The sequence below is a fragment of the Euprymna scolopes genome, chromosome 18 (genome assembly GCF_053919585.1).
Source record: "Euprymna scolopes isolate OS-2025 chromosome 18, ASM5391958v1, whole genome shotgun sequence".
Taxonomy (NCBI): domain Eukaryota; kingdom Metazoa; phylum Mollusca; class Cephalopoda; order Sepiida; family Sepiolidae; genus Euprymna; species Euprymna scolopes.
The window spans coordinates 97,830,719-97,845,230 of NC_136499.1; the positions used below are offsets into that span (position 1 = coordinate 97,830,719).

Consider the following 14,512-nt stretch of genomic DNA (forward strand, 5'->3'; position numbering starts at 1 on the left):
ATAATAGATTTACATCAGTACTGAGGATTGCCTCACCAAGATAAAATAAATACATTTCAAATTGTGAACATTGTAAATATCTTGGTGGTGGGTCAAAACAATTGTATGCTCTGAATAAAAAATAATTTTTTTTATTGAATTTGTAAGAGTTTGTTCCCTGCATTCAATGCAGTTCATATAATGAAACAAATAGTTATAACTATCTATATAGTCCGAGCACAACAGAGGAGAGATGTTGGATTCTGTCAATCTGGGAGATTAATGGGCCTTTGGGAGGTCATTTTGTGTTCAGATAGGAAGGACTGGTTGCAAGTTTGTCATGAAAGCAAGTACAATTTTAACTGCAATTTTGTTCGGAAGGGAAATCCTTTTGTTACACCTTTTATCGAGACATGATGAACACTGTAAAAATCAAATACTCAATTCGAACACAAAAAGCAGAAAATCAAGACCTGTGCAGTGATCGCACACAAACACTTGAAAGGTTTCTCGCCCGGAAATCCAATATCTCCCTCCCCACAGTTCTTGTTGCACTTTAGCAACACATTTCAAATTCCAGCATTCCACCAGTTATCCAACCCGGATGGCGTGCGACTTGAATGCAGTAGTATTGCTTCTAGCATGACAGACTTTGTAGCGCAATATCAGACTGAGAAAAGCAAGCAGATTTTGAAGTTGGCTATGTTCGACCACAAGTGACGCTTTACAAACCACTTTACCTTTTTTAGCAAAAAAAGATTTACATCAACAAATCTATGAACAGAGGCATGTTCACTTTCTGTATCGTAACTTCCGTGATATACCAGAGTCGATAAATCGCTCATCTTTCACAGACTAAGATATAATCTATTTGATTGGATGTACGACCATCATTGAAGCAACATGCACACGAGATGCCTAAGCGGGTGCTGAAACCAACTATTCGCAATGACCAGATGATTTGCAGTAGCTAAGTTGGGGAGTGGGTCACGTTTTTCACACATGTCCGAGCCAAAATATTCTAGTACACACCTCAGGGATTCACGTGTTGGCCCCCATTTGGGCATTCTGGTCACTCGCAACTACCAGACAACAGATGGGATGTTCTCCTTAGCTGTGATAAATGTTGGTGCATATAAAGCAACGACGTTGATGATAGCTCTTATCGTCAACCAATGGAAAATCAACTCCTATGCCAAAAGAGCTGCTAGAGTTTCAGAACAGAGTTTAATGTTCAATGTGAAAAATGTGACCCACTCTCCAACTTAGCTACTGCGAATCATCTGGTCATTGCGAACTCTGTTCCGTCTGCTTGCTTCCCACCTGACTACAACTTGGATGTCTTCAAGTCCAACGTTAACAAATTCCTAATGAACCGCCCCCTTAAGTAAACACTTTCAAATCTCCACACTAACGTACTGTACTTGCAATAACCCTTATCCCCGAGTGGCTTCCGGGCCTTGATAAGTGGTGACCACCGTGTAAAAAAAAAAAAAACTCAGTTAAACCGTTGTGATATAGATAGTAATGAAGAACTGCGTTCCCAGTACTCGTAGCATGCATATGTTCCATCTTGCCATTTTCATTTTATTCCGACAATTCATTAGTTCAATGCAAACTTATCAACCCTGCCACATGAGAGATTGGCATGTCAGATATGGCAGCAGATGACCTGGCACATGGAAGTATCATAAAATCTCATTTGGCAAAAAGTTCTCAACTGGTCACTTCACTATCCGGGTCATCATGAGCACATCTTAGGGCATGCCATTAAAGTTTGTCGAAACATGTTAATTCTTTAGTCAATGATACAGAATTAGGCGTGGAACTGAATGTTTTTTTGGTCCCCTGAGAAAAGGAGGACAAACTTGTAAAATCATCCTTGCCCGTTCGTCTGTCCGCAATGACCCGTCTTATTTGTGTGTTTAAGTCAATATATTATGTATATGGACGCATACATGTGCATATATTTTTTTCCATACATATTTTCATATGCACGTATATGTTCTGTATGCTGTGTGTTTTGTGCTATTTGTTCAATGCGGGGATTTTATTATAAAGTTATTCTCTTGTGTAAGGAGAATAATCTCCAATTTGAAAAATTAGCATGATCTTGAATCTAACTTTGCTGCATGTATGAATGCGTTGTAAAAAAAAAAAAAAAAAAAAAAAAAAAACTTCCGTTTTCTGGAATTTTTATGTGGAGCAACAACTGCAGGGTTCGTTGACGTGCATTTTAGTTTTTGGAGATGCAGTTTAAGTCTATTTTTGAAAATTATATATATTTTTAGTTTTTTTTACATAAACATTTAGGTATCACTACACATTCATGAATATGTTTCAGTTAACTAGTAATAACTAACTAGAGGCATCATCATCAATGTTGCTTTTACTAAATTTCAGTCCTCATTAAATTCATTCAATGTTCTATCGCAATTATATTAACCTGGAAGATTATATAATATACACACACACACGTCTTATTGAGCAGTTTGGGGGGGGGTCCAATCTTTCTGGATATCTTTTCCATTTGCCAAGTGGTCTTTTTAATTTCAACAGGCATGTTGTATAAAATAGTGCCCAAAACTTGTTCATACCTGCTAACATTAAAAAGATCACTCGGCAAATGGAAAAGATATCCAGAAAGATCGTAAAAAAGAAAAACTTGTGTTCAATCAGATGTGCTTGATGCAAATATACATGCATACATACACATTATATTTCTGTCTGTCCATTCCATTTTTTCTTAAACTATTGAGCCAATCTAGTCAAAATTTTCTATGAACCTTTGCTACGATAAGGTGCAGCAAACTAAGTATTATGGTATCTGTTCAATGCACAGTTATGGATTAGTTAGTACTGAATGCAAAAATGAACACAAATTTAATCATATTAAACATCAATTTGTCAAAGGATTCATTCTAAATCAATGGGCTATAACTTTTACCTATTTTTCATGGACTAAAAAGCTTAGTATACATATATTAAAAGCTTAGTATACATATATTAGCCAGACGATTTTCTATATGGGGATGAAACACGAAAGAATCCGTAATCTAATTGCCATATATTTTCATAACTTACTCTACACACATTGAGCACTGTTGAAGTAAATACTGGAAGTTGATACATAAAAATTATATTTTTATAACATGAGGATTTATGTTTACACACATTCATGTACTCCTGTATCAATTATGGGTTTCAGTAATCAAAACGGAATTGCATTTGTAGTGCCAATAGACATTTTTTATTGAAACTGTTGTACTGATCGCTACAGAAATAAATACTGGACCGCCAACCTCTAAAAAAATCACATTAAAATGTGCGTGTGTGTGTGTGTGTGAGATTTTGTTTTGTGATAATTCTGAATGAATACAGTTATTCGTGTTGTTGGTTTTTGTTTTGCGGCATATCAACCCTTTTCAGGTTATTTAATGTCGAATCCAGTGATTTTGAAGAAAATCTTTTTAATAGAATATATTTGTTTTTTTTTTCAAGTCAGTTTCTATTTAACTCATAGTTGGGACCCTAACAGGTACTAACACTCCGAGTCAGAGTGGACCTGGAAGCAATGGTAATTAAGGGGTGGGTCCACACTCCCCACAGCCCGCAAGGTGGGGCCTTACCATCGGATATAGTTTAAGGTCATATCCAGGACCAGTTATTCGTGCGATGCAACTAGATGGGAGCAACATATAGTTTTTTTCTTTAATTATCCAATTATCCACAGACATGTTTCATTTGCAATTCATTAGCAAGATTCAAAATATATGACCATAAGAATATTTTATTTCAGTAAACATCTTTATTAAATTAGTAACAATGTTACAGGAATCTAACTTTCTATTCTTTATACATACATCTTGAATGTCTGATTAATCACAAACATCAAATAGGATTAAAGAATATAGATCGATTCTTTATATGAAGACATATCAAGATATTAGAAACTCAACATATGAGGATGGAGCATAAACACAGAAGGGAATTATAGAATACCAAAATATAAATATGTATTAGGTACAAACAATAATGGTGGAAAAAAGATAGGGGGACATGGTTTTGAAAGCCGGTTTTGTCCATTATTTTGGTAGGTTTCCGACTACTTTTTGATTTTATTTGAAAGATTAGACTAAAGTTAATTTTCAAAAGGAAAACATTTGTACACGTGAAGAAAAAAAAAAAAAAAAGTTATAATGAAAAAGTTTTCACAGCAAAATTCAGAAGCTGACAAATTCAGTTACATTTTGAAGTTAAATAAATTCATTGTAAAAATCCTTTGAAAGTTTTCTGGATCTATTTAAAAAAATAATTAGTAAAGTAAAATCCTAAGATATTGAATTAAATAAATAAATAAAAATTTTTTAAAAAAAGTTAAAAAAAAAAAAAAATAAATAAAAACTTGTTTATACAAAAAAAATAGCTTAATTAGTTCCCAAAAGCAAGAGATTCTGACTTTGCACAAGCAAAAACAAAGTCGTGTAAGCATGGATTCTACAGAAGCCCAAAATGTCAAAGTCAAAAAGGTGTCTGAAAATGACATCAGGTAGTTGGGAGGTAGAGAGTGCTAGTTTTCTCCCCCCCCCCCAGATGTACATATGTACATTCCTATCATGAACGTTTGTATAATTTTTGCCATATTTTTTAATTTAATTATTTTTCTGTGTTTCTGCTTTCAAATAAAAAAAAATTTTTTTTTAATTTTATTTTTCAAAATTATATAAAAATTATGTTACGCTGGAAGTTTCCTGTTTATGCAAGCAAGGAAAATATTAGAATCTTACAAAAATTATGCAAAACATGTAATCTAAAAGAAAAATTTTTTTGCAATAATTTTTTTTGTGTCAAAATATTAAACAATGATAATATCGGTAGTTTGAGAAATTAACTTTTCTTCGAGTTATATTGAATTCATTAATACGGACATTCAGGGCTTTTTTCATAATATCCCTGAAAAAAAAAAATTTTTTTTTTTTATTGTTACAATTTATGATGCTTTTATTTCCATAAAAAAATAAAAAGTAAATTCATTTATTTATTTTTTTTTACTACTGAAAACCATAACTTTAGTAAAGGCGTTTTTTGTTTACACAAAATAATACATTTCCACGACGATTCAAATAAAAATGGGTTCATTTTATTCTGTGATCATTTTGATAAATACTGAAAATTTCATTAAAATTGGTTCATTTTATGATTTTTGGTGAATTTTTAAGTAAAGGGAGGGGTCAAAATGTTTATACATTTTGAGCATCGGCATTCATTTTGCACGTACCTAGTATATATGAATTTACTTGTCAGTTCAATGGGAAGAGGATTTATAGATGTTCTTTATATCCAGACATTTCAAAGCCCAATGCTTCTCATCAGAAGAGAAAAGAGCTAGGTTACAGATATAAGGTAACGTAACATCTAGCTTAGGGTACATTAGGAAAGAAAAATTAGGAAGGTGGAAATAGACAAAAGAAAAATAGGAATAACATGAACATGGAATGAAAATGGATGAGGTATAGGACACGACGTAGATGAGAAACAAGAAGAAAGGTTGGAGATGGAAGTTGCGGTTATACAAGTAACGGGTTATATGGAGTCTAGAGGGGAACTGAATTGGGGACTAAGATAAGGTGCATTCTAAAAGAATACTAAAAGGGGGGGGGTATATAAAAAAAAAAGATGAGATTTGTGCCAAGGCAAAAATAAAGGGAGAGATGTTTATGAAGATAAAGAGGTAGATAATGAGTGAGGAGAGAAGAAAAAAAATATAGTATATGAGTATACAAATAAAGGAATATAAAAAAAATAAAGTAAACAATAGCAATTACATAAACTTATGTGTCCATTAAATGCTTATACAGATTGGGAGAGAATTGGAGGCAGGCATCTTGTTCAGGGAGAGGTCCAAGGCATTTGCGAGATAATATCATTCATAAGCCGAGTTCAGCTGTATGTTGATAAAGATGTTGAGATGAAATGTTTCTATCGGATATAAATCCAGAATTTTGTTGCAAGAATTTTTCCAAATTAGAAATGGAATATCATCTCAGAGTTCAACGAAAAATCAGCCAAATTTATAGAAATCGGAGCAGTAAATATTTAGATGGACAATATTATCAAATGATCTCATAAAAATATTTAATATCCAAATTTAGGGGTGAAAACAAGTAAATCACAGCTCGGATAGCAACAATGAAATGATGGCTGATAGGGGGGATATAAACACACGCACACAGATTCTAATAGGGAAGCAAGGAGAGGATGAGCAATGTGATGAGCAATGTGATGAGGGAAATTTAGATTTTATTTAAAAGCTAACAAAGGGAGTCTTTTATTGAAAAAGGTTTTAATGGAGGGGGTGGGGGCTCATATTCATATGAAACTTATGGTGATGGGAGGCTTAGGCTTTTGATTATATATTCAAGTGGGAATCTTAAAATGTTAGTAAGAGTTATTGAGTATAATTAGGGTTTGAGGGGGAGAGATAGAATTAAATTTGAGTGCTAGGATGGCTAAATTAACTGCAGTTATTAATGAAAGAGTTAAGCTAGAATCGGAAAGTGCGAAAGGGGAGAAAAATGGTAAAATGCGGCAAGGTGACCAGTTTTAAGTTAAAAACAGGCAGAGAGAGAGAGAGAGATCTTGGTTTCTGTACTGTTCAAATATAATAGGGGAATTGTTTCGGGGGGGGGGGGTGCAATGATGTAATAAAGGCCAAGGCCCTGTGTTCTAATATCTTGCTCAGAGAGGGAAAGACCTGGGAAAAGTGAAGTATTGGTTATGTAAATATATGAGAGAAGTAGAGTCTATTGGTCGAATGAGATTAAGTTAATTTAAAGAGGTTAAAAGGTCAGATTATATTAAAACAATGTTAAGATGTGGTTTTTCAGAGAGGGTGGGTCTACAGATAAATATATGGGTATGACTGGTGGAAGAAACAATAGTTAAGGGTCTGATGCTATTAGATAATGTATAAGTGAAAAAGTACATAGGGTTACTAGCTGTAAGTGGATAAGCTTAAATAGGGGAAATTTCAAGGTTAACAGGTTAGATATCCACATGAAAATTAAGGGAGAGGGGTTACAGTGTAGTAAAAAAAATAAAAAATGGGCATATATAGTAGGGTACACAGAAGATGGGAGCATACAACTATATATATATATATATATATATATATATATATATATATATATATATATATATATATATACACATACATACATACACACACTATTTATATACACTATTATAAATAGTATATTATACTATTTATATAGAGGTTATTTCTTTTTGGGATATGTTTTGAATGAATTCAATTATTTACGAAAGTGCATTTTCACCTAAATGCGAGTTGGGAATAATTTTCCCTTTAACCAATTTGGTACAATTTGATCTATTTTTATTAGTTATATGCTCTATAATATATATATATATATATATATATATTCACACACACACACACATATATATAAATAGTATTGTTTTAAAATATAATTATCCACTGACACGCGTTTCGTCATCTCCGACTCAGAGTGGCTGAATCTATCTCGCTAGATTCAGCCACTCTGATGAGTTGTAGACAACAAAACAAGTGTCAGTGGATAATTATATTTTAAAAACAATGCTATATATAATTAATCAAAATTACCCACTCCATAGAAAATAGACACCCCACAAACCGTTAAAATAAATTACCACACAGCAACAATACACCTATTTAACCATAATACATATACCCCTTAATCTCAATACTATGTTAAAGACTATATATATTCTTATATATCATACTATATATAATAAGCTTCTTATTTAGAATTCAATAAAGCTTCCCAACATTCTATAATTCCTCTTAATCTTTTTCATCCTTAATGAACCTTACGCTAGACGCTGCATCTTCCCCATGCTACCTAGCACCTTCTCTACTCTTCTGATGAGAAGCAATAGGCTTCGAAATGCCCTGGCATAAAGAGTCCCTTCTATCCCCCAAATTTTGCCTGTATTCCATTATTCAATAAATGATCCATTCTATATCTACCAATATATAGTGTCTTCATTTCATACTCTTGTTGTTCTATTGTATAAGCTCCAATAATTATTGTTGAGCTTGGCATTATCCGGATAAGTCTCCTTTTGTGGAATTGATCTTTCTCTTTTCCTTTTATATTAAGATATATATAATATATATATATATATATATATATATATATATATACTGTTTTAAAAATAAATAAATAAAAAAGGTTATATACGTCCAAATTAAAAAGGGCGACTTTCTAAGTAAATAAAAAAAATGAGCTCCGAGGCAGAGCCAATATTAACCGTATGTATCGCTTGAAAAAAAAACAACAATAACAAAATCTAAATTTATAAGCGATAAAAATAAACAGTATAATTAATCTAGGGATTATGGCCTAACGGTTAAGGCACCGGACTGTGGTAAACATGGTCTGAGGTTCGATCCCTAGAAACAGTTGAACTACGCTGACGAGAGGTAATGACCTCGAAACACGCGTGTACGTAGATTACCGTTTTAAAAATAAATAAAAAAATAAAAATAAAAAATGTTATATACGTCCAAATTAAAAAGGGTGACTTTCTAAGTAAATAAAAAAAAATGAGCTCCGAGGCGGAGCCAATATTAACCGTATGTATCGCTTGAAAAAAAAAAAAAAAAACAATAACAAAATCTATATATATATATATATATATTATAGAGCATATAACTACTAATAAAAATAGATCAAATTGTTATAGGGGTTATGATGGAGTAGATTATAAGCTATCTGGGGGGATTAAGATAGATATAGCGGAATTATAGGCAGATAAGGATAAGTCATAATTGGAGGGAGGCTTATGGGTGGAGTTCATTAAGTTTCCATGCTTAAATTTCTTTTTGTGCCTACAGTGGGCTATAAGTTTTTTCTTAGAAATTATTACATTGAGCCTTCTAGGTGCTGTAAGTATAATAGTGGCCTCAGGGTTATATAGATGCCAACATTGGGACTCTGGATGGTAAAACTGATTTTTTTTTTTATTGTGCATTTTAAGGAATAATTAGTATCATTTGTCTTGAATGGTTAGAGAGGGGTTTTGCTTTAGATGTGTCCCTAGCGATAAAGGAGATGTGATTAGAGATGCGGGTCTTAATAGGAAAAGCGGACAATCCAGTGTGTGTATTCTAAGAGGTGCATTAGGTTGGTTGGTTGTTTTTGTTTTACGGCATATCAACCCTTTTCGGGTTATTTAATGCCGAATCCAAAGATTTTGAAGAAAATTTTTTTTAATAGAATATATTTGTTTTCATGTCGGTTTCTATTTAACCCATAGTTGGAACCCTAACAGGTACTACCACTCCGGGTCAGAGTGGACCTGGGAGCAATGGTAATTAAAGGGTGACTGGATATAGTTTAAGGTCATATCCAGGACCCCCATTGAGGGACTTTTACCCTCTGCAGGGAGGCAGTCGGCATATTCTAATGCCCCACCGACAGGGCCAAGGAGGTGCATTAGGATCGGGGAGTTAGAAGTAGAGGAAAGTTGTGTAGAGTTCTGCGTTGTAATGATATTGGAAGAGTGGGTAATTGGGAAGTTCGCTATTAGAGTTGGAATAGCAGATTCTGGGGGGGGGGGGTTGATGAAAAATACATTCATATATACCCATATTTTATTTGGTCCATAATTTCATTCTCTCTCTCTCTCTCTCTCTCTGTCTCTACATATATATATATCAGTCACTCAGGAGTCGTAGACGAAAGGTGTCAGTGGATAATATTTTTTAAACGCTATATATATATATATATATATATATATATTACACACAGAAAATATTTTTGAATTAAATAACACGTTACCAATTTTAAAAAAAACTACCAAATGTGGTACTACTATGGATACGCGTGTTAGATATTTTTTGTTGTTTTTATTAGAAACGGAAGGGTGAACGTCTTTTGTGTATATATATATATATATATATATATATCCACACACACCTCTTCCTTTCATGCAAAGGAGATTGGGTGAAAATCGACATTGTATATTTACTTTTAAGAACCTACCCCCCCCCCGTCTCCAAATGTTTACAATCTTAACTTTTTTTTGTAAAATACGAAGGGAAATTTATTTTTTTTAAATTCATAAATGGTAATCCATTTTTTTTCTCTGAAAATGAAAAACTCATTTTAAACGGAAATTCCAAAATTCATTTTTGTTTGTGTGTGTGTGAGAGTATCCGAGTCATAGGAAGCCAATAGAAAAATGTTTAGTGATCACACAAAAAAAATAGTAAAAAGGTCAGTCATGAGATTATATATATATATATATATATATAAACAATATTTTAAGAAAATTAAAAACATTTAAAACAAAGATTTTATCGGAAATAATATTCATTTTTTATGAGTGTTAACAGATGTTACGGGGATAAATAAACGGGAATAATTCGTTACACCAAGCACTTTTTTTCGCGTACTATAACCCTTTAGTTTTTACTAATATATATATATATATATATATATATATATATATATATATATATATATGCCTATCTTAAATGCTTTAAGATTATAAAATTGGGAGATAATTCATGTACGTTAAAATACAATAAACAATAATTAATAACATAAATGGTATTGTATAAGAGACAATAATAAACCACAGCATATTTCAAAATCAGCCGACAAAACTTTACGCAACACAATTGGTAGCACTTCGTATCGGAGATGAAAAAAAAACTTAGTCTATAGACGCATTTAAAAATGGAAGAATATACAATGTATATTATACATACATTGCTAAATGTGTGCGTGCTCATTTTTTGAAGCTTCTTGTGAAATATGCATGTGGGATTAATTAAAATTTTTCGAAATGCAAAAATATGTAACCGATATTGTATACTATTATTCGAAACGGGCAAAAGAGAATTTAGTGTTGTTCAGTATTTAATAATATGGCACTTACGTAGAATACGTACGGAGTCGAAATAACATTTAAAAACCCATTCTTAATATGGGGAGGCGAAGGCGTTTTCAAAACAACGCCGTTTTATTAACTATTCTGTACTTTCACCTAACAAATTAATAAACAAAAGATACCTTAAAAATTGAACTTGAAAACCCTATCTCAAAATAGCACAGTCCGTATTTATGCACAAGTACTGCAACCAATATAAATAAGGTATATAGAAAAGATTTAAACATTAAAATATAGAAACTGCAGAAATATTTTAAATTATATGTAATAGTTTTGTTTTATAATAAAGAGATTCATTTCAAGGGGGAAAAACAAGATGATTAATATAAAAAAACCTTTTTTCCGGTTTGACTGCGTTTACGAGTCATAAACAAAATACAAGAACGATGATTGCATCTTGAGAATTGAATTAAAAATAAAAGGTATAAGAATTGGAAAATTAAATGATAAATAAAAAGAAAATTTAAAAAGAAAAAACGAGCAAAATTGTTATTTATTTCATCAAGAATTAAAGGGGTATAGTTTTTTGCTAAAATTTTTACATTAAACCTGATCTCCCCACTTGATGAAGCAACGATTGTATACTTACATGTCGGGTTTATAGTCTCTGAACAAAGAAACTGGAACCGAATTAGAGTCGGATGTTGATGAAGAAGGCTGTTGGGGTAAATTTTTAGCTTCTTGGACGACTTCAGGGGAGTTTTTCCGTCTCGGATTCACCTCACTCTTTGGTTGCATTGGCGGCGCCATTAGACACTATTTTCGGTCGGGTTTTTTTTTCCACGAGTTTTTTTTTTTTTTTCCTCTCTTAAATGTCTAACTTTTTTTTTTTTTACAGTTATAAAGTCTGTCTTTAATTTCTTTTTTACTTTTACCAGGCTGAAAAACAAAAACAGACAACGTGAGATATTGGATAACAAAACGATAAATGAAAAGTGCTTTTTAAAAAAAGGAAAATTGTTACTAGGTCGTCGCTTCTCTCGCTCGGTGATGGCGTCAAGACGAAGTAAAAAACAAAAAAACAAAAAGGAAGACAGTTGGGAATATAAAATTTAAAAAAGTATTTTTTTAAAAGAACAATGAATCTTAATAATACTAACAGAAAATAAATATAGTTAAATGAATGTCTGTATAGTAACGGAAATAAATTTCTAACAAAAATTGTAATGTCTTCCTTTGTGAGCGTGACGAATAAACACTTACATCTTTCTTCCGACCGAAATTTGATTTCCCCAAGACAGAATATAGAAAAAGAAAGTGTTTGGATAATTTTTGGATAAAAAAAAGGACAATGTCTAAATAAAAATAAAATCAGGTTTAAAAAAAAAAAAAAAAAAGAAAAGAAAAAAGGAAATGAGAATTCTAAGTTGGCTCAGCTGGTGAAGAGATTTTGACGACTGCTGTTAGTGCTGTTGACGGTCCGTCTCCTAAATCTGAGTTTGAGAATTTTTTTTTTTTTTTTTTTTCTTTTTAATGTTTGATATGATGCCACCTTCAGAACAGAAGTGGAAACACTTGAAATTATTAAAATTACTTAGTTCGAAAAAATACACACATATGTTTTTGGCACTATGATTATAAAGAGATGAAAGCGATCACCAGCTACTTGCGTTTGTTTTTCCCCCTTTTTTTTCTTTAAAAAAAAAAAAAAATAAATAAATAAAAAATAAAAATTAATAAAAAATAAAAAAAACCAAAGATTCGGATATCAATTTCAGGAGTGAAAAAAAAAAAAAAAAAAAAAAAAAAAAAAAAAACTAAAACTATGTCAATAAATTTAGAGAGTCAAAAATAAATAAAACGAGCACTGATTTAAAATAAAGCGATATTACTGGAAAATGCAGGATATGCTTTATTAATTACATGAGAAATATGTAAATAAAGAATTATATATAATATATATATATATATATATATATATATTAGGAAAGGATATGTTATTTCTAGGGTCATGTTTAGAAGCATTATGGTTCAATCTGAAAAATAAAAGCGATACCCAAAAGAAAACAAGGCTAAAAAACGTGTATAGACTTTAAATTAAAACAAATGTGCGGAACTAAATAATTTTTTTTTATTAAATTAGATCAAAAATATATAAAATGTTAAACTAACGATTATCCAACAAATTTGTTTTATTGTAGACATACACCGAAAGGAAGTGTTTATTTATACTATTTTGCAATCGACTTTGTTCCTGTCAATTGCTTATTTTTAGCTATGTCTCTGCTCTGATAATGAAATCGTAAAAACTCAAAACTACGATATTGACAATTAAAACTTATCATAGAAATCAAGTCAACTATATTATTAAATGGTACTCATGCAGAGAGTGATCCGTGCTGAAATAATAACGTTATTATTTAAAAAGCCATTTTTAACATGGGAGGGGAGGGTGTTTTGTACCTATTCTGTACTTTAACCTTACAAAAAACATAAAACTTTAATTAAACATGGAAATACGATTTAAAAAATAGCGCAGATCACTCTCTGCATTAGCACCATATATAATCCTTGTTTGTTTAAGTAGACTAAGAAACGAAGCGTCGATGTTATTTTTTTTGTTTGTAATTTAGTTTTAAAAAAAAAAACGAGAGTGCGCGTTTAGAAAATAGTTGTAGTCGTAAGTCACGCGAATACAATAATAAAAAAAAAGGGGGGGGACAACTTTAGGGAGGAAATCTCATCAAAAACCATCAACAAACAAATTAAAAAAGGGTGTGTGTAAACTTACACGCTGCTTCGGAGTTGATGTAGGCACTTAGAAATGGGGTCAAAAAAAAAAATAGTACAAAACCGTGTATATTTATATACTAAGCGTTTAAACTTCACTTATAGCGGACGACGAATTCAGAGAAAGACGAAATAGTGATAGGCCGGCGTAATTTTCCCCGCGAAAAATTCTATAAAGTGAATGAAACTTGACGCTGATTGGTTAATCGCCGGCCTTGACCTTTAGTACACGCCTACCACGTCTCTGATTGGTTGACCTTGCCCTTCCTCCTGGTGGAAGTTAACCGGACGGTGAAAATACAAACAAGTTGTTGCAACACGGTGTTCAATCGAAATAGTCCCTTATGCAATTTATTTCCGTTTTAAGCATTTACAGAAATAAAAACTATCTGTTGTATTTAATGTTTTTAGTGCATTATTTATAATAAGTAGCAAACGCATAAGTTATCGAATAGAAATCTTTAATATGTTGTGAATAAAGATGTTAAATTCTTTATTGGCTTTAGTTTCTTTCTTATAAAATAGAAGCTGTCATGAGTACGATTTCCAAAATTATATTGTAATCGTGCTTGCTTATTCCCGTACACACGTCATCAGTACGTGATGTTTAAAAATTATAGAAATAAGGAAACTAAGATAAATGGAGGGATAAGTATTGAGAAGACCGGGTATTCCTGCAAGGTAGAAACCGTGATATGACTTAAATACGATTTTCAAGTTAAATTCAGTTTTGGTAAATTTGTAGCTTTGGCTCCTAGAAAATCTTTCTTTATTTTCTTTCTTTTCAATTTTATTGTGAAAATAAAATCACAGTTTCTATAAATGGATCTGAAATATA

The 14,512-nt window shown here is 31.8% G+C and overlaps 1 protein-coding gene across 2 annotated transcripts in view; it reads right to left on the minus strand.

The window, feature by feature from the left end:
- LOC145297702 (retinoblastoma-associated protein-like) overlaps positions 1-13,845 on the minus strand; it is a 108,113-nt gene extending 94,268 nt beyond the window's left edge. The window contains exons 1-2 of one of the 2 annotated variants that reach the window (XM_080143902.1): positions 13,676-13,845; positions 11,534-11,823 (exon numbers count right to left, since the gene is read on the minus strand). In XM_080143902.1, coding sequence (XP_080000028.1) covers positions 11,534-11,694 — 161 coding nt within the window. In that variant the 5' untranslated portion in view covers positions 11,695-11,823; positions 13,676-13,845. Of the gene's footprint in view, positions 1-11,533; positions 11,824-12,147; positions 12,565-13,675 lie in introns of those variants that run through there. The other variant, XM_080143903.1, reaches the window with a different exon arrangement.
- Between the last annotated feature and the right edge of the window lie 667 nt (positions 13,846-14,512).